At 42.0% G+C, this 21,670-nt stretch overlaps 1 protein-coding gene across 2 annotated transcripts in view; it reads right to left on the minus strand.

The window, feature by feature from the left end:
• The window catches only part of LOC120931574 (src substrate cortactin-like), a 75,003-nt gene extending 54,125 nt beyond the window's left edge, over positions 1-20,878 (minus strand). Inside the window, exons 1-3 of one of the 2 annotated variants that reach the window (XM_040343153.1) lie at positions 20,672-20,878; positions 10,131-10,214; positions 131-204 (exon numbers count right to left, since the gene is read on the minus strand). In XM_040343153.1, coding sequence (XP_040199087.1) covers positions 131-204; positions 10,131-10,214 — 158 coding nt within the window. In that variant the 5' untranslated portion in view covers positions 20,672-20,878. The remainder of the gene's footprint in view (positions 1-130; positions 205-10,130; positions 10,215-20,671) is intronic. The other variant, XM_040343152.1, reaches the window with a different exon arrangement.
• Between the last annotated feature and the right edge of the window lie 792 nt (positions 20,879-21,670).

Here is a 21,670-nt window from a genome sequence, read left to right on the forward strand (position 1 = left end):
AATGATAGCCTGGTAACTAAAATTTTAGGAGAGAGCAGCGATAGCGGCCTTCATATTTCTCTTGTGACCGGTATCTTTTAAAGAAAACAAGACATCCTGCTAAATTTTGCTTACAAAGTAGAGAACTTACTTTATATGCTGAGGACGGCCAGATCCTTCAATGGTTTTGGCCCCCCACCTTTGTTCCTCTTCACTGATGTCGTTCTAAGAAAGGTACATTTTAATATAATGAATAGCACTAAAAGTAACAAATAAACATCTATTCTTTATTTCTATCAGCATAACAAAATAGCATGTCACTGTTTATTAGAATTAAACCTTTGGTGTATGAGGCGTGCCCAAAAAGTGTTGACGCTGTAATTGGTGGGAGCTGGCTGCCAGTTTACCAGCTTGGGCCCTCTCTGTGATTCAGGAGCACTGATATTGGCTTCTGTGTGAATGAAGCCTGTAAACAGTGTATTCATTAATAGAATGTTGTTATGGTGCTTTGAATGTTGTTATGGTGCCTAGGTGCCGCTCTTTCTCTCCAGGCCACCCTCCCTATATGCAATGGATAGATTCATGCATAGCAAGAATCTATCCACGGCTGCCATGGCCGCCCCCTCGTCATGCGTCTGGCCCGTTTCAGGGCACCGGGCGCATTAAATTACAGCAGCAGTTTTTTTTTAAGCACCTGATTAGAGCCAAAGGCTCCAATAGGCTTCAAAATAGGGTGGGTTTGGATAACAGAGAATGCACTCTGATCCCACCCAGGTGTGTTGCAACAGCGAATGAAAATTCACTGTTGCAAAACTGATTCTCCTCCCCGCCAATCGGGAAGCAGGTATGAAACCCGTTGACCGATTGGTCAAAACATCAGGCAATCGTATTGTATGCCTAGTGCCGGGAGGAGCAGAGAGGAGACGCACTGGAGAGAAGAGAGTAGAGGACACCGGATCAGCTTTCCCCGAGCACGCCACGCTTAAGCACAGGGACAGGCAGGAAGATGGCCACATGCAGGGTAAGGAATGACCAGACAGTGTGTGGGGGGATTTGCTGGGGGTGTTATTGCCGCACTGCTTGAAATACAAAAATCAATTAAAGATGTTTAAGAGGCTGTTTGAGTTCACATTGTGTAAAGATCGATTCACATAATGAGAGCTACAAAAAAAAAGTTCTCTTTATAAAAACCAAATCGCCAGCTGTAAAAGTCCATACCAAACTTACTGCTGCAGCAGTGGCCATTAGCATGCTTTAGCCCCTTGAATGCCAGGACTTACCTTGGTAGGTCCTGGCGCCGCCCCCCCCTCCTGTAGGCAAAAAAATAAATATATATATATATATATATATATATATATATATTTTTTTTTTTTGGCCCCTTTAAGAAAGAAACTTAAAAAAAAAAAAAATTCTTTAATGGGTTGGGATTGAGCGCCGGCCACCATTTCCCTATGAAGCGCCCCGTCACTACAATCTAGACATGGCGCTTCATTTGCAGGCTTTTATCTTGAATATGGGCGCATTGAAAAGCGCTGATATGCTTCCCGTGCCTCTCTATGAGCGCCGGGAGCATTACTACTGTGACTTCCGGCTATTCGTCTTACAGACAAAAATCGGAAATGACGTCACGCGGCACTTTCTCTGAAGTTCACACTGCCCGAGCGGAGTGAAGCTGGCGCTGCTAAGGTAAGCCAGCCAAGCCACACTCAGTTCAAAATGGATTTGATTTATCGCCCCATTAGGTCATCAGCGGACAGCGGTGCACTGCCTGATCCCCACCCATCCACCTTGGAGCCTGTTATTGTATTTAGACTGCTGGGACTTGTAGTTCTCCATCATCTCCTGGGGCTCAGGTGCATGCAATCCACCCTCTATGGGACTACAAGTCCCAGCAGTGAGAAAAACTGAACAAATATGGTGGATTGCATGCACCTGAGCCCCAGGAGATGATGGAGAACTACAAGTCCCATCAGGTTATAATATAAAGCTTCAAGGTGGATGGATGTCTGGACAGTGACAATTGATGGGCACAGTGGTGACATTTGATGGGCACAGTGGTGACAATTGGTGGCACAGTGGTGACAATTGATGGCACAGAGGTAACAATTGATGGCATGGCACAGTGGTGACAATTGATGGCACAGTGGTAACAATTGATGGCATGGCACAGTGGTAACAATTGATGGCATGGCACAGTGGTGACAATTGATGGCACAGTGGTAACAATTGATGGCATGGCACAGTGGTAACAATTGATGGCATGGCACAGTGGTGACAATTGATGGCACAGTGGTAACAATTGATGGCATGGCAAAGTGGTGACAATTGATGGCACAGTGGTAACAATTGATGGCATGGCACAGTGGTAACAATTGATGGCATGGCACAGTGGTGACAATTGATGGCACAGTGGTAACAATTGATGGCATGGCACAGTGGTAACAATTGATGGCATGGCACAGTGGTGACAATTGATGGCACAGTGGTAACAATTGATGGCATGGCAAAGTGGTGACAATTGATGGCACAGTGGTAACAATTGATGGCATGGCACAGTGGTAACAATTGATGGCATGGCACAGTGGTGACAATTGATGGCACAGTGGTAACAATTGATGGCATGGCACAGTGGTGACAATTGATGGCACAGTGGTGACAATTGATGGCACAGTGGTAACAATTGATGGCATGGCACAGTGGTGACAATTGATGGCACAGTGGTGACAATTGATGGCAAAGTGGTGACAATTGATGGCATGGCAAAGTGGTGACAATTGATGGCATGGCAAAGTGGTGACAAATGATGGCATAGTGTTTGATGGCATGGCACAGTGGTTGCGTTTTGATGGCACAGTGGTTGCGTTTTGATGGCACAGTGGTTGCGTTTTGATGGCACAGTGGCTGCGTTTGATGGCACAGTGGTGATAATTGATAGGCCGAGTGAGGCTGCAATTGTTTTTTTTTTTTTTTTTTCGTTTGCGCCCCCCCAAAAAATTTGAGCACCAGCCGCCACTGGTAGACAGGGGATTATGTATGTAAATGCTCAAATGGTTGTGAAAAAACTTTACAGACTAAATTCTAATTAGCTGTAGTTAAGTTGGACATATTGGCTTTTGAACACTAAAGGTGACTAGAGGCATTTTAATGTGGGCATTTTCAGTAACTTTACAATTTTGCATGCATATTAGACATATGTGATTTGTTTCATAATGAATCGAAATTTGGACAAAATTTTAATTTTTTGAAAATTCGGATGCATACAAATTTCTGAATCACAATAGTAATGAATTTCAATGAGTCCAAAATAAATTATATCAAAACGAATTGTCCTGATTTGAAAATGAATTTGAATTTGAAATGAAAATACAGTAAGGTATAAGAGTTAAATTAGTCTATGATTCCTAATTAAGCCACTTTATAGAATAGAATAAAATAAAATAGAATACAATATAATAAAACAGAATAGAATATAATAGAAAACACAAGAATATAATAGAAAACACAAGAATAGCATGGAATAGAATATAAAAAAAAATGAATAAACTAGAACAAATATAGCTATTTTCTGAATCTCGAATTTTGAATTAATTTGAAAAAAAATAAAAAAAAAGACAAAACGAATACAAATATACTAAACAAATTCCAAAAACTGTTCATTCTAACATAATGATTATGACTAAACAAAATTATTAACTTTTAACGAACAAATCCAAAACGAAACACATTTTTCCGTCATGCACATCTCGAATAAATGTATTTCTGGCCTGTAACAATATAGAGTACAGCAACAGCTTTAAAAAAATAAATACCTTTTATAATCAAAAAAAGCAACCCTTAAACTTCAAGCAAGTGACATTTCCTAGGCTAAAATGATGTCATCAATCTGCTGCAGGCAGGAGGAAGAATTTTATCAGTCTCCTGTTCTCCTGTGATGGCTCTGACTGCAACATTGTAACTTTGTAGTAAGGTGAGATGCTGCAACAGAGGCTGATCTATTTTAGACATTTATTAGTACAGTCAAGATCTGTGCAGACACAAGTATTTACATCATTGTGTCATCTCTGAGTCACCATCTCAGTCTAGGAAACGGATGTTCACCCTGGATGATGCAAAAGATGGTGCAAAGCAAGATGAAGACCCTGGTGATTGGGCAATGTGATCTCTGAGAGGTAATGAAAACCTTTAGTGTTATTGCTCTACTCTCTCATTTAGGCCCCAGGCATCCACCTCTCTCACTGTATACAAAATACTCAATGAGCCCCTACAAACATCATTGCATGATGATTTACTAATCAAAATATCAAATAATCAAAGTTAGTAATGGTGATCCCATGCATGGTAGATAAATGGAACTATGGAGACAAAGGCCCGGATTCACATACCTGAGCGCATCTTTATGCCGGCGTAGCACATCTCATATGCGCTACGCCGACGTAACACAGAGAGGCAAGCACAGTATTCACAAATCACTTGCTCCCAACGTTGCGCCGGCGTAACGTAAATTCCTAGGCGTAAGCCGGCCTAATTCAAAGTAGGTGGAAGTGGGCGTGATACATTTAAATGAACCGTGACCCCATGCAAATGATGGGCCGAACGAACGGCGCATGCGCCGTCCCGTAGATGCTTCCCAGTGCGCATGCTCAGAATCACATTGGAACGAACGCCTAAGATACGTCGAATCACTGAACGTAACCTACGCCCAGCCCTATTCACGTAGTACTACGTAAACAACGTAAAATACGACAGCTGTTCCGTGGTCCATGCCTTTGCATGGGATGCGCCTCCTATATGTGGAATAACTTTACGCCGGACGTACGCCTTACAAAAACTGCGTATATTACTGTGACGGGCGCAAGTACGTTCGTGAATCGGCGTATCTCAGTAATTTACATATTCGACGCGTAAATCAATGGGAGCGCCCCTCGCGGCCAACATAAATATGCGCCTAAGATACGCCGGCGTAGGAAAGTTACGTTGGTCGGAGGAAGCCTATTTTCAGGCGTATCTAGTTCTATGGGCACGGCGCATAGATACGACGGCGCACATTTACACTTACGCGGCGTATCTGTAGATACGTCGGCGTAAGTGCTATGTGAATCCGGCCCAAAGAGTTCAATGCATTGTGATGCAAAAGGAAGACAAGGCAATAGCCATTCAATGATAATGTCCTTGTGAAAAAAGATGATAAATATCAATACTCCAAGGTGCCAGGTGAAGGAACAGGTGGAGAAACATGGAACCCTGGTTAACTCATATTGTGAGAACTCCCATAGTGGTAAGGGAGAGATGAATTAATGTGGTCCAGAGAAGGGTGAATGTTCACCAAATAAGCAAAGTCAATGGCTATCTAGACTCTAGACTCTAGATTCTAGAGCAGGGATCTTCAAACTACGGCCCTCCAGCTGTTGCAGAACTACACCTCCCATGAGGCATTGCGAAACTCTGACATTCACAGACATGACTAGGCATGATGGGAATTGTAGTTCCTGAACAACTGGAGGGCCGTAGTTTGAGGACCCCTGTTCTAGAGCATATATCTGTATGGTCCTGTAGTTAGACCAAGGTGGATTTTGTGAACATAGCCTCCCTCGCACATCAATGCCTATTCAAATAACCCATTCCATTGGCTGCCTTGGAAGAGAGTCCACAAAGTAATTGAATAGGACCCAAGAGTCACAAAGTCAATAGCTGTGTTTAAAGAGGCATGCATGCAAGTTTTGTATACTTATCGATCAAGTGGTTCGTGGAAATGAAGACCCATTGTTCTCATGCAGGGGAATGTGCTTCCTGGATACGCATGGCCATGCACCAACGGATGAACGGGGCAGAGAAAGAAGGTGGACACCAGATAAGCCTGGCCGGTTTTGCCAGGCACCGGCTGGTTGCTTCAAAGGCAAAGTGGTTAGAGGTTTACAACCACTATAAGGTGTCCATAGATGGATCAAATTTCATCTGGTTTAGCAGGGACCGGACAAATTTTGATCCATGTCTGGCCACTTCAGTTTAAGAGAATTCGATCTGTAAATCAACTTCTGTTTCACTGCCCTGTTGGATGAAATCTGCATGTTCAGCAGCTGCATCCAATGGCTACAGCGCTGATCTGTGTAGTGAATTTGTTCACTTTTGTTTCTTGCAGCCACTGGCAAAACAAAAAAAATAAAACAGAAACATGTACGGCCAGCTTTAGCCTGGATGACTGTTTATAGAGGAAATGCTGCTGGATATTAGCATAAGTGCCTTAATGCAATGACACTAAATAAAAAATGTGTTGAAGTGCAAATAACGTTTTTTTTTACCACAGAGCATGTGATCACAGCATCACAATGCAATATTTAATGATGTTATTTTTATATGAAATTTTGACACTTACTGTATGTGCACTCAGCACTTTTGATCACAGCATCACTTTAACCAGTAGCCTACCGCCCGCCGGAACGATGAGGCTCTCGTTCTGGCCGGACATCATATGGCGTCTTCGCCTTCCCTTCCCACTAGAGGGCGCGTGCCGTGTCACCGGGAACCCGATGCGCGTGCCCGGCGGCCGCGATGGCCTCTGGGCACCCGCAGTTGCCCAGTAACTGAGCAGGACCGTGGATCTGTGTGTGTAAGCACACAGATCTACGTCCTTTCAGGGAGAGGAGACCGATGGTGTGTCACTTGTACATAGGGTCACCGATCGGTCACCTCCCCCAGTCAGTCACCTCCCCCCACAGTTAGAATCACTCCCTAGGGAACACATTTAACCCCTTGATCACCCCCTAGTGTTAACCCCTTCTTTGCCAGTCATATTTATACAGTAATCAATGCATTTTTATAGCATGGATCGCTGTATAAATGTGAATGTTCCCAAAAATGTGTCAAAAGTGTCCGATGTGTCAGCCGCAATATCGGTCACAATAAAAATTGCAGGTTGCCGCCATTACTAGTAAAAAAATAATAATAATAAAAATGCTATAAATCTATCCCCTATTTTGTTGCCGCTATAACTTTTGCAAAAACCAATCAATATACACTTATTGCGATTTTTTTACTAAAAATATGTAGAAGGATACATATCGGTCAAAACTGAGGAATTTTCACTTTTCTTTTGTTTATAACGCAAAAAAATGAAAAACGCAGAGGTGATCTTATACCACCAAAAGAAAGCTCTATTTGTGGGGAAAAATTATAAATATGTAATTTGGGTCCAATGAGGCATGACGGCGCAATTGTCATTCAAAGTGTGACAGTGCTGAAAGCTGAAAAATGGCTTGGGCAGGAAGGGGGTAAAAGTGTCCTGTATTGAGGTGGTTAAATATACATATTTTAAATTTTTTAATATTATATATTTTTTGCATGTATTTGGACCACTATATTTGATACATGAAGTTATTTTGTATAAATTTTTTGGAGTCAACACATTTTTTATTTAGTGTCATTGCATCAAGGCACTCATGCTAACATCCAGATAGCTCAGCATTTCCTCTATAAATATTGCATTTGCACGGTCATATGGGATGTAGACAGTGCTAGCAGCTGTCCTGATAAAAGGTGTTACATATTTACAAATTTTGAGTAGCTCGCAAGATTTCTTGGTTTTAGCCTGGATGACTGGTTTCACGATTTATTCTGACTCGTTTTCTAGTTTGTTAATCTTCTGCCACATTTGCTTGATTCTGACCTTTGACCTCTGCAGCCTGCACCAAACTCTGCCTCCATTGCTATCATAGAGCAAAGAAAAGTGAGACATTATTGCTTGAAGTATACACTGATCATTCTACTTTTGCACCAACCTCTGACCTGGCCAACTTCAACTTTGTGTTTTGATCTTTGGCTTTTGATGTCTTCTGGTACTTCAGTAATATTTCAGTAAGGTTGTGGTTCTATCTCCCCCGGTATATTATATTGTAGCGCATAAATCCTGGGGCATCCAAGTATGGGAAAAATGTGTCTTACTTCCTTAAAAGTATTTAAGGTAGATGAGGAATACCAATAGAACAGTTACTGCATAGTGGTAGTCAGGGCCGGCCTTAGGTGTTCAGGGTCCCTGTGCGAGCTAATCCTGTGGCGCCCCCACCCCCATCTTCACCCCTCGCCCCCTGGTCACCTAAAAATACACAAAGAGGAAAAAAATGCCACCCCGGGTGTAATACAATCGCGCAGGGGGTGCTGGTCTGACACCCCCCCATTGTGTGGTACCCAGGGGCTCACCCCCCCCATAGTACGCCTCTGGGTGGCCGCACGGCGCCCCTGTTGCCCATGGCGCCCTGTGTGGCCGCACAGCTCGCACACCCCAAAGGCCGGCCCTGGTGGTAGTAGCTGCAATTTGTATAATAGGGTAAACTAGAATAAGTGTGGTTGCAGTAGTCTAAAAAATTAAAATAAAAAAAGATAACAGACTGAACTAATCCTGTGGGTATACCTCCCTGCCTCTCTGTCCCCACAAAAAAACACTTAAAAAACGATTACAATGATTGCGTTGATCCAGAGGCGTCCCTAGGGGGGCCAGAGGGGGCCCTGACCCCCCCCCCCCAACATCATGCTGTGCCCCACCATGTGCCCCCCCAGAGAGGGTGAGCGTCCCCAGTCAGCTCTGCGGGGGATTCCTCCCCCTCCCTCTGCTTGCCGACACTGCATAATGCATAATGCGAGCGCTCACACAACCAGAAATTCTAGCCTGGACCGTGTTTAAGTGTGTGCACTGCAGACTGTAGTACACTGTAATCACTGAACTACATTATCTCCATCCCTTCTCTCCCCCCTCCCATCTGTCTCCCTCCCCCTCTTCTGTTCTTTCAAAACATTCACAATTTACTTTCACTTTCAGTTAGGCAGATAATATACGATGCAAATTTATTTCCTGCATCCACAGATTGCAGGAAAGAAACTTGCATGATTCCCCCATCAACAGACAGTGGTGACAGGGGAATATCCCTCCTGCCCAGCAATTATATTCTCCCGACGATTATCACCAGTGGCTATACAGCAACCACTAGTGACAATTATAAGAGAATCTGCTCATTAATGGTTCAAATCTCAGCCAGTTTCTGCTGAACCAGCTGAGATTTAAACTGTCTATGGTTGGTCTTAGCTCTTAGGCAGCCCATACATTGATTAGCACTGTGGAGTGTCGGCTTCCTGGCGTGATCGGGCATGTGGGATTTCAAACACACCCGAGCCCATCTCTATTGGTTGTAGACAGTTGAGCTCCCTGCAGGTTGCTCAGCAGCAGTGGACCCTTCTCTGACATGCTGATCGGGATGCAGCCAGGTGATGCTCTTAGTCAAATCCTAGTCATAAATATCAGTGATTTTATTGATCAAAGCCCACAGTTTACAGGCATAGAGCCCACATGGCTGCTGATCATACGGTTAATTATATTTATGTGGTTGTACTCTTGATGCTAATAAATACTGTGTTTATTAGATCTGACTGGGAGCATCACCTGGATCACATGCCGATCAGCATGTCAACAGAGAGGGTTATACAGCATTACTGCTGCTAGGTGATGACCAGCTGGGGGCTCGGCTCTCTATAACCAATAGTGCCAGCCTTCCCCTACATGCACCCATAATGTCACCAGCACTAGATCCTAATAGACTGCCGCTACTGCCAAGGAGACAGATGCCAGACCAGCGCTGTAAATAGCAGGGACAGGACAGCTGGGGATCCCCACTCCGGCAGAACACCAGGGCCCGGTGGCAAGACAACCTTTGCAACAATGATAGTTCTCCCACTGCTTTGGACCCTTATATTTTCTTGGTGTGCTGGTGACATATATCTCTTGTTTTCTGCCACCCTGTGGGGCCCCAGTATAGTAGGAAGGGAGCTCACTGCAGAACATGTGAAAGGGCCCATAGTGGGATCGTAGTAAAGGGCCCCAGGATATATATATATAATTGCATTTTATAGTTGGCCCCCCTACTTTTGTCCCTGTCCCCCCATGTGCCCCCCCTAAATATGAAAGCTGGAGACGCCACGGCGTTGATCCAAGCAACAAGTTTAGTCTCTAGTCATAGAAACCAACTGAGCTAGCCAAAATCATCATAGATTAAAAGCAACGTAAAATGCTATTACTACAGATTTTTTGCTAGACTGCAACAGTATAGTTTTTTTTTTAAAAAGGTACAGTATATTGCCTAAAATAACAAATTCATAGCAGTTTGACTTACCACAAAATCTGGATCAGTTTCCCAGTCATCTCCACCATCATTCTGAGTTACTGAAACTTTGTGTCCCGCAGCTGCCTTCCACATCTGTTGTAAAAACATATATAGGATGGAGACATTGAATATTGAATATTACCAGGTAAATCTCATAAAGCGCCAAAAATATATTTTAAATACTCTAGTTTTGTATGAGGGAGAGTTAGAACCTCTTTCAGTATTCCTACTAGATTCACCAATGCAATCATTTCCCGTCCTGGAGTTAGAAATATTCCTGTAAAGTTCCTGTTAGAAATGAAGACCATTTTCTTATTTATTTTTTTTAAACAATTTAAGTGTACATACTGAAACTCTTCTACATAAATGTAGAAACATAGTTATCTGTCGGGCTTATAAACACCATTAGCTGCTAAGATATTCCAATAGGGCACAAGTCTTTTTATATTGAAAGAACTTCTGGTAAAATTTGCCCTAATACTATATCCTTTTTTAAATGGGCCAGTGTTAATATGGAGTTGTTAATTGCAACTTTTGACTCTTTTCCTTTTATTGTATTTTTGCTGAAACTCAATAAATACATATTCAACCTAAAATGGTCTAATGTTTCCCAACAATTTAACTGATCTCCTTAAATTAGGATGAAAAATTCATTGCATAGGCACGTTCCTGAAATTGCATGTCTGAAATGATTTTCATTGCCCATTTCAACAGGAAATGACCCCTGTCTATATTTCCTACCAATTTGATATTCTGTTCTAGTCTAACCCTATCAAAACATTTTTTATAAATATTTTTAGAATTATTACAGATTGTGAACTGCAATCCTCTAATACAGTGGTCTCCAAACTGTGGCCCGGGGGCCAGATGCCGACCTTCACTTGCTTTTATCTGGCAGTTGGGGCACAATTTTACACACTGAAACCAATGATGGTGCATAATCCCCCCCCCACTGACTCCAACGATGGGGCACTATTCCTCCCACTAACACCAATGATGGGGCAGAATTCCTCCCACTGACACCAATAATGGGGCACAATTCCTCCCACTGACACTGATGATGGGGTACTATTCCTCCCAATGACACCAATGATGGGGCACTATTCCTCCTCCCACTGATACCATTGATGGGGCACTATTCCTTCTCCCACTGATACCATTGATGGGGTACTATTCCTCCCACTGATACCATTGATGGGGTACTATTCCTCCCACTGATACTATTGATGGGGCACTATTCCTCCCACTGACGCCAACGATAGGGCACAATTCCTTCCACTGATACTAAAGATGGGGCATTGTTTTCCCCCCACTGTCTTTGGGGCTTTTTCTACTCCCACTGGCCACAATGATGCCCCTTAAAATCTGAAGGATGGTAAACTGGCCCCTTTTTTTTAGAAAGTTTGGAGACCCCTGCTCTAATGGATCATAAGTATGCCTAATTCTCACAAACTGACCTTTGGGTAAGTTATTAACCAAAGATGGGTGATGACAACTCATTGGAACAATGGAAATATAGAAATTATGGTCAGTAAGCTTAAAATAAGATGTTGCATGTAACTTATCTGAAACCTTAAATTGTTATCTCCAAAATATGAACCCTTTGTTTCCCAATATCAAAGGTTAATTCTACCACTTCATGATTTAATGCTTCTAACACTGTTATATCTCCATCCCAGATAAAAATATATCGTCAATATATCTTTTCCTGACAACAAAACAAGGAATAAGATTCTAAAAAAAACACATTCTCCTTCCATTTGGCAATAAATAGATTGGTTGTGTGTGAATGTGACTCCCATATTTACATTACATTTACAGTTCTATTTAAGGATAACTTCTAGGCAGTAGTTTGAGAGTACGATTTCTGCTACAGCATGCTGTGTGAATAAAAACCAGATTGCATGCTTATACAGTAATATGATTGGATGTATCTATCAACATCAATATGCTCCATTAATCTGCTTTAGTAGCCCACATTACATTTGTTCTAATAAAGTAAATACTATTTATAGTACAGGAGGAAGTGTAGAAAATGTTGTTTCCTTTATTTAGCATGAAATCTATGTAAGTATTTGTTCTGGATTATTGTAAACAATGAATAGAGTGTATGACTCAAGCTAATTCTACACTAGCAACTGATTTAAGTACGTAAACCATTTCTAAGTTAAAACTGCATTTAATAGTGGGCCAGTAAATTTTAATCTTAGCTTGCCTTAATAAATGCTGCTGACTACCCTAAACCAAAATTGAATTGATAGACATGCAATCCTTTCAATGCAAAGGCAACAAACAGGGACTCAAAAGGAAAAAGGACACTGATTACAATAGTTTATAGTCTACTAGTATAAGTGAAAGGTCCTTAAGATGTTGTTATGCTGGTCTTGCTGGGTTGCCCTAATAACATTTGAAAATATTTACAGCGTGTAGAATGTAAATTTTTTGGAGCTTATTAGACTAAAGATATCTGCGTGAATTTTTTGGGTACTCCGGTTTCCTCCCACACTCCAAAGACATGCTGGTAGGTTTATTGTCTCCTGTCTAAATTGGCTCTGGTATGTGTATGTATGAATGTGAGTTAGGCACCTTAGATTGTAAGCTTCCTGAGGGCAGGGACTGATGTGAATGTATAATATATGTAATCTGCTGGCGCTAAATAAGGCCAAAAAGAACCAAAAAGCTCTTTACCTCTTCATACACTAAAGAAGAAAGGGCCCTCAAGGTGCTGCCTCTTACAAATACTATTACAGAGTTTCCATATATATATATATATTATTCTAAAAATTAAAAAATGGGGAGGAGGAGTGGGATGGGAGCTCCTGGTAAATACTATGGGCCAGATTCAGAAAGATCAGCGGATCTTTCTGCTGGCGTAACGTATCTCATTTACGTTACGCCGCCGCAAGTTTTTCAGGCAAATGCTTTATTCACAAAGCACTTGCCTGTAAAGTTGCGGCGGCGTAGCGTAAATCACCCGGCGGAATTCAAATTCGGCGGGTAGGGGGCGTGTATCATTTAAATGAAGCACGTCCCCGCGCCGAACGAACTGCACATGCGCCGGCCGCGACTGAATCCCAGTGCGCATGCTCCAAATGACGTTGGCAAATTGTCATGCTTTCGACGTGAACGTAAATTACGTCCAGCCGTATTCGCGAACGACTTACGCAAACAACGTAAAATTTCAAAACTCGGCGCGGGAACGACGGCCATACTTAACATTAGCTACACCTCATCTAGTAGGGGTAACTATACGCCGGAAAAAGCCGAACGCAAACGACGTAAAAAAAAAGCGCCGGGCGGTCGTTCGTTTCTGAATCGGCGTAAATCCTAATTTGCATATTCCTTGCGTAAAACATACGGAAGTGCCACCTAGCGGCCAGCCTGAAATTGCAGCCTAAGATCTGACGGTGTAAGACACTTACACCTGGCGGATCTTAGGGATATCTATGCGTAACTGATTTTCTGAATCAGTCGCATAGATACGACCGGTCGGACTCAGAGATACGACGGCGTATCAGGAGATACGCCGCCGTATCTCTTTCTGAATCCGGCCCTATATGTTTAACTCAAAAATAAAAAACCTGATTGTGCTCAATTATCACAATAAACTATTTACACCACTCACTGTGCACATCATGAAAGTACAAAAAATATTTATTGTTATCAACACAAATGAAAAAATGAAAAATCTACGTTAAAATCAGTATCATTCAACCAATGACATACATACAGGTAAAACACCATGTCCACCTCTTATAAACATGTGGATATGAGCACAAATGTAACAAATACCGTATATAATTATAGTATCACCCCCTGGCTCATATGGCTTCCCCAGAGGGATACACGTATATGTCTGTGTGCAAAACCAAAATATTTGGCTAGTATCATGCAGTAAGGTTATTCATCCCATTCACTGGATTGCTTCACAATAAGGTCTGTATCCTGACAAGGCTAAAAGAAAATGCCAAAGTTCGTGCTGGAAGATGACAAAGATGAATAATGGTAGGGTAGCTGAGAAAATTTGGTAATAACAGTGGTCCAGAGGAGGTACAGTGCCTTGAAAAGTATTCATACCCCTTAAAATTTTCCACATTTTGTCATGTTACAACCATGGCGTGCATTTGTATTCGGCCCCCCTGAGTCAATACTTTGTAGAACCACCTTTCACTCCATTTACAGCAGCAAGTCTTTTGGGGATGTCTCTACCAGCTTTGCACATCTTGAGAGTGAAATTTTTGCCCATTGCTCTTTGCAAAATAGCTTAAAGGAGTTGTAAAGGAAAAAAATGTTTTGCCTAAAATTAATGTCTGCAAGGTAGACAGACAGAATAGTGTAATGATTCTGTTAAAAAACAAGTAAATACCTATTAAATTCCTTCATCTATATCACCTCCGGCATTCTAGTTTCTGTTCTCTCATTCACTTCCTGGTTTGCGGCGCTCGTTTATGTAAGAACTAAATTTCCCAGTATGAATTGCGGCACGCCCAGTAATTCACACTTCCTTGAAGTCTCTAACTCGTAGAGAGCGTCCTGCCACACAGATGTAGTTCCCAGGAGGGGGTGAGCATGTTACTGACCACCGCAGTAAAGCCTCCCTTCAAGGTGGTCAGTAAAATCTGACAAGCAGGAAGTGAACAGAACAGAGAAGAAATATAGCAACTTCTGAGCAAAAACTAACAATGAGAAAGTGAAAAGAGGAATGTCTGCATGTAAAGGATGCTTATTATGAAAAAAAATGTTTTCCTTTACAACCCCTTTAAGTTCCGTCAGATTGGATGGAGAGGGTCTGTGAACAGCAATTTTCAAGTCTTGCCACAGATTCTCAATTGGATTTAGGTCTGGACTTTGACTGGGCCATTCTAACACAAGAATATGCTTTTATCTAAACCAATCCATTGTAGCTCTGGCTGTATGTTTAGGGTCATTGTCCTGCTGGAAGGTGAACCTCTGCCCCAGGCTCAAGTCTTAAGTGTTTTGCAGACTCTAACAGGTTTTCTTCTAAGATTGCCTTGTATATGGTGCCATCCATCTTCCCTTCAACTCTGACCAACTTCCCTGTCCCTGCTGAAGAAAAGCATCCACCACCATGATTCACAATGAGGATAGTGTGTTCAGGGTGTGTGCAGTGTTAGTTTCCTGCCACACATAGCGTTTTGCTTTTAGACCAAAAAGTTAAATTCTGGTCTCATCTGACCAGAGCACCTTCTTCCACATGTTTGTTGTGGCCCCCCAAACTGCAAACAGGACTTCTTATGGTTTTCTTTCAACAATAGCTTTCTTCTTGTCACTCTTCCATAAAGGCCAGATTTGTGGAGTGCACAACCAAAAGTTGTCTGCAGCTCCTCCAGAGTTACCATGGGCCTCTTGGCTGCTTTTCTGATTAATGTCGGCCTTCATGATGCTATTTGTTCACTAAAGTTCTCTAAAAAACCTCTGAGGGCTTCATAGAACAGCTATACTTATATTGAGAATAGATTACACACAGGTGGACCCTATTTACTAATTAGGTGACTTCTGAAGGCGATTGGTTCCACTAGATTTTAATTAGGGGTATTAGAGTAAAGGGGGCTGAATACAAATGCACACCACACTTTTCAGATATTTCTTTTGAAAACCATTTATCATTTCCCTACTACCTTACAATTGTGTGCTACTTTGTGTGGGTCTATCACATAAATTCCCAATAAAATACATTTACGTTTTTGGTTGCAACATGACAAAATGTGTAAAATTTCAAGGGGCATGAATACTTTTTCAAGGCACTGTATAATGACCAGGGTTTGTGTGGTATGATGTTAAATGAATATTATAACATAGTCAGCTGTTAAAACATACCAAGTCCTAAATTGTCTTCCTCACACTGCACTGTACTGATGATCCGTGATAAGTCATATGACAAACTCAACCTACCAATCCCGCTCCCTTGCGGACCAATTTATAATCCAAGGTAAGAGTACACAAGATAGTGAAACAGTTCCACATCCAAGAGGTATTGTAGGTATACTTATCAGGTCCCATTGAGCACCCAGAGGCGATTAAGTTTGCATGTGCTGCGCTATATAAGTTTTCATTCATTCATTCATTCATTCATTCATTCACCAATGTCTTTAAAGGAGTGGGGTGATCTTTCCCTGCAGGGTCTGCCGTGCCATAGAAGTATGAATATCAAGTGGTCGAAATCAAGGGGTGGACAATGGGATAACCTGACTGGTTTCGCCAGTCTCTGCCGGCTGCTTCAGAGGCACAATCGAATAGCATTCTTTACCTCTACAAAGCATTGTAGAGCTTTTTCAAAGCAGATGATATCTATATTTCTCTTTCATCTCAAATCTCTAAAACTAAAGATTTGTTCCTCAATTTAGGATAGTAGGCAGAGCCATACAAACCATGCCTTTCTGCCCTTTGCCCAGCTGTTCATGACAAACAGCTTATTTATAGACTTTGGGCCAGATCCGACTTTCGGTCAGATCCACAAAGAACTTACGGTGGCGTATCTATTGATACGCCGCGTAAGTTCTACGATGCGCCGTCGTATCTTTGTTTTGTATCCACAAAACAAGATACGCCTGAATGTGGGCTAGATCCTACCGGCGTACGTCTTAGTACGCTGTCGGATCTTAGGTGCATATTTACGCTGGCCGCTAGGTGGCGCTTCCGTTGATTTCCGCTTAGAGTATGCAAATTAGCTAGATACGCCGATTCTCAAACGTACGTCCGCCCGGCGCAATGTTTTAACGTCGTTTACGTAAGGCTTTTTTCGGCGTAACGTTACCCCTGCCTCTATGAGGCGTACGCAATGTTAAGTATGGACGTCGGGACAGTGTCGAATTTTCCGTCGTTTACGTTGTTTGCGTAAATCGCTTGCGAATAGGGCTTTGCGTAAGTTACGTTCACGTCGAAAGCATTGACTATTTGCGACGTGATTTCGCCCATGCGCACTGGGATACGTCCACGGATGGCGCATGCGCCGTTCGTAAAAAGCGTCAATTACGTGGGGTCATACTAGATTACCATACAACACGCCCACTCCAAGCCTACTTTGAATTAGGCGGGCTTACGCCGGAAGATTTACGTTACGCCGGCCCACATATGGGAGCAAGTTCTTTGTGGATACCCTACGAGCCACTCTGATTTACGGTGGCGTAGCGCATATGAGATGTGCTACGCCCGCCTAAATATACGCCCGTTTTTGTGGATCTGGCCCTTTATGTTTATGCTAACCCTTGAAAATTTTAATTCTTTGCCTAGGTCCTTCATGATGATAAATAAGCTTACATACAGAAAAGCTGAGAAAGCTTCTATTGCATCAAACAAGGTGACCTTTTTCCTTCTTAAGATCTGTTCAGCTATAGGGTAACACCTAAACACACACAGGAGCAAAAATTAAAATTTCTCCATGTTTTATGGAAAAAGTAAAAACAACCACCACAACACTAGACTTCTTTCACAGAAGAGTTTTAGGTTTTCTACAGTAGCTAGCCACTTCCTCTTAATTAAATGCACAGTCATATTGCTACCGAGCTGCCATTTCTGTAAACTACAAATAGAGGAAAGTACAATATGAACTAAAACCTTAGTGGAAACAATTAAATAAATGCACAGGCTGCATATAAAGCAATGATAGTTTGACATAGTAGTCATATTACCTGTTCCTAGCATTTCTTATGCCAGAACTACACTATACCATGGCTCTAGTCTTGTTTTCTATACTCCATGTAATTATATTATTATTTTATAATTCAGCTAAAAACTGCACTAAACTAACATTTTTATATAATCCCAATACAATTTCATTGGAAAACATCACAGTCTAATCAGCCTTGTCTTCGTAAACTATTTTGGCCATCTTCGAGGAATAGACTAATACAATGCCATGAAATTGGAATCATGGCAGCTACTAACAGTGAGTTTCAGCCTACGGGTATCTGTAAAAACAAGCCTATTTTCTTGATCCCTCAATAACTATTTGTAGATCACAGCAAACAGGTTCAGTGTACACTTGACAACTCCAAAGTTGGACCGACTTTGCAGTGCAACTCTGATGCAACTTTGGATGGGTGCAACTTGTATACGATGTTGGGCATTGACCAGTGATAATGGACAACTGTTGCATTGTATAACATTCAAGTACGACTTTCATGCAACTTTTAAGGGTTAACATTGAAGTCTATTGCCCTCAAGTTGCATAAAAGTCAGACCAAAGCAGTGCATGAACTACTCTGAAGTTGCTGCAATATTGAATCGCACATATATGAATGGAAATCATTGGGGACGACTTGTCATGCGACTTAAATGTCCAAAGTTGCAGTCTCAAGTGTGAATAGACCCTAATTGGCTGTGTTGAATTTTCCCGGCTGGCCAATAATGTTTAGAAAAGGCTGGCATTGGGCGGGAGGGCCCATTTACACAAATTAATCAACTGCAATACATTATGGAACACATTAACTGGCTCTGCATTAGGCTTCGTTCACATGGGTATACTTTAAGGTTACATCCGTGTGTACCCAACCAGGATGCACAGCTGTTATGTGCATCCCAATCTGTGTCTATTGGGACCCAATGGCTGCTCAGACACAGCAACTGCTCCCAATTTGATATCTGTTTGGGTGCACATACCCAAACTTACACTGTTAGCGTTCAGGAACATGCAACCACACAGATGTCAAATTGGCAGTAGCGGCCGTGTCCATGCAGCCACTGCATTCCAATAGACATGAATGAGACTGATTACATGGGGATGCACAGAATAAATGTACATCCTGTGAGAAAAAAAACAACCCCTTGCACAGATGTGAGCTTAAAGGGTAACTCCACTTTTGTTGAGGAAAAAAAATTACCCTCTAGGTAATCGATATACATTACAAGGATTTTAATAAACTTTATTGCAGATTCCTACCTTTTGTTATACTGAAGGAATCCCTGTGTGTTTGTCTGTGTCCATGTGGGAAATTAATCTAATGGGAGTGGTTTCATAAATATCAACCAGCTGCTGCACCTGCAGAACTCTAATAGGGAAAATTGCAGGGTCTGCATCTCTTTAGTCGTGATTTCCTATTAGGACTATCTTACCAAAAATTAAATTTTTGTTGTGGGGATGCCTGATATCTGACTTGGATCTTAGTGCAGAAATCACTGAGCCAAATCACACAATTATGGAATGATGTTTCTGGGTTGGGGGTCGTTCCTCCACACACTGTGTACAGAACACCTCCAGGTAGCCATATTGCATTGCATTTTACAGAAAATTACAGAGCTGCAGATTGAAAAGGAAATGTAATTTTTAATAACATTCAATGACAATATGACTTGTGTCGCAGTTGTATATGCTATATAATAATATTTTTTTTATTTGTAATTTTTTTCCCAACGAAAGTGGTGTTGCCCTTTAAGTATGCCCTTGTGAACAAGGCCTTAAGGCAGCCAATTCATTATAAAATAATCTGTACACAGACGAAAAAAAGTGCGTGACTCTTTCTTCAAAATGCAGCCCACTACAAAGTCCAGTATGCATTGTGCGTTGGCATGCGTAGTGGCAATTCATAGAGAAATATGCGCACCTTGGTGCACATTGCCACGATGCACAAGTTAATGGTAAGGTGATAAGATTTTTAAAATGAAATCCGGGACATATTCTTTTTTTACTAGTAATGGCAGCAATCAGCGAATCTCTGCCCATCGCCGCCGCTGCCCGCCTCACAGCCTGTCAACTCTTACTCTCCGGGCCCTGGCTACTACTGGGTGGGGAGCGGAGGAAGATCACTCCGCCAGGGAAGACAAGGAGATAAGCAGGCAGGCGGCTGGCCTGGACTTGAGCCAAGGCAGAAGAACATACGAGCGGAGCTAAATGGGCATACACCCAAAACGGAAGAAATATTCCCTCCACTCCGACCAGCAAATGATAATCAGAAAGGGGCACAGATAATGAGGGAAAAAAAACACCCCCTAAGCTAGTAGAAGCGGCGGAGCGGGGAGGGTGTTAATTCAGAATATTTTTTTTTTTAATTCTGTACTGACTGTCTTTGAAATTGCCCCAGCCCCTGTTCAAATCCAATCCGGGGACAAAACCAGGGACAGACTTGGTCCAGGGACAGTGTCTTCAATCCGGGGACTGTCCCCGGAAACCGGGGATATTTGGTCACCCTAGTTAATGGGCCCCCACTGAATGTACAGTATGTGGATGCTGCCTTTGTTGGCTTCTGACAATGTTGGCTGTCACACTGATCCAGTGGTTTACATTCTTCCTGAAGCACTGATCTGGAACATGTATACAGATTAGGAACCCGGATTTCATTCTGTTTATCTAATCTGCCTGCTTGTTCCAGGTAACTGACAGAAAATAGAGACAACCCGGCAACTAACATTTTTATAAGAAGATCACCAATGGCCGCCCCTGTATTATTCTCAGTTTAGGTTTCCCATACGCAGACATGCTTAATCAATGTATCTGAGAAAGACTGACAACTATGACAACATTTATATGACTATCATTTTTTTCTAGTAAAAAACATAATGAAATAAATAATGGAGTAAAGTCATCTTTTCCTTACCGTTCCGATTGTGTTATGTCTTGGTCTTTTGAGTTTATCTCTCTTCGATATGCTGTGTTCAGTAATCTGCCAAAGTTGTCCTATTTCTTATACTATGTGGTTGGATGACTATTTCGTCTCTGCTGACTTCCTGTTGTCACAGTTCCTCTCTTTCATTTCATGGCTCTAAAATTTGACTTCCCCTTCTGTGGTTCTTGTGTCAGTGTACACGATCAAGTATATAGATCTAACTCCAGCTGGTATGCTATTATTTTTATGTAGTAACATTGTTAATGTCAAATGAAGGAAAACACTGGTAGAAGAGATTTTTCTCTCAAAAGTTTTAAGTAGTTCACTCATGCTAATATTTGGATTACAAAAAAGAAAGTTAAATATAATGCCTAAAATGAAACATTAATACGTTACCTATTTGTTAAGTAAAGTTCAGTGACAGGTAAGCATACAGGCAGTGCAATGATAAGGTAGAAAATAAAGCAATGCTTTGCAATGTAAGATTTAATGAAGTCAGGAATTGCATCTGTTTTGTTTCCTGCAGTAAATTTCATAATAAGACCTCTTGCACATGGGCGAAAAAACACAGCGTTTGCATCTGTGTAGCATTTTTTTACGGATCTGCCCACGGGTGCCTTGTTTTCTTTGGGTCAATGCCAGGGCTGTCTTTAAGTCAGGGCAAAAGGGGAAGCTGCCTCAGGCCCAGTCATTGTGGTGCCCAAAGTAGCTGCCCCTTGAGCCTACACTGCCTGAAAATAGTCAACATGTGGATTGAGAGGGCCCAAGAAAATGTTTGCCCAGGGTCCAATCAATATTAATATTAAAGACGGCCCTGCCATTGACCCACAGACAACAAGGCACCTGTGGGCAGATTCATAAAAAAAAAAACATGGTTGAAGGAAAGAAAACTGTTTAATGTACGTACGGACCGTATGTCCGCATTTTCATCCGTCCGTTTGCGGATGAAAACGGGACATACATGGGTCCCTATGTGATTACGGGTGTCAG

Source organism: Rana temporaria, chromosome 3 (genome assembly GCF_905171775.1).
Source record: "Rana temporaria chromosome 3, aRanTem1.1, whole genome shotgun sequence".
Classification (NCBI taxonomy): domain Eukaryota; kingdom Metazoa; phylum Chordata; class Amphibia; order Anura; family Ranidae; genus Rana; species Rana temporaria.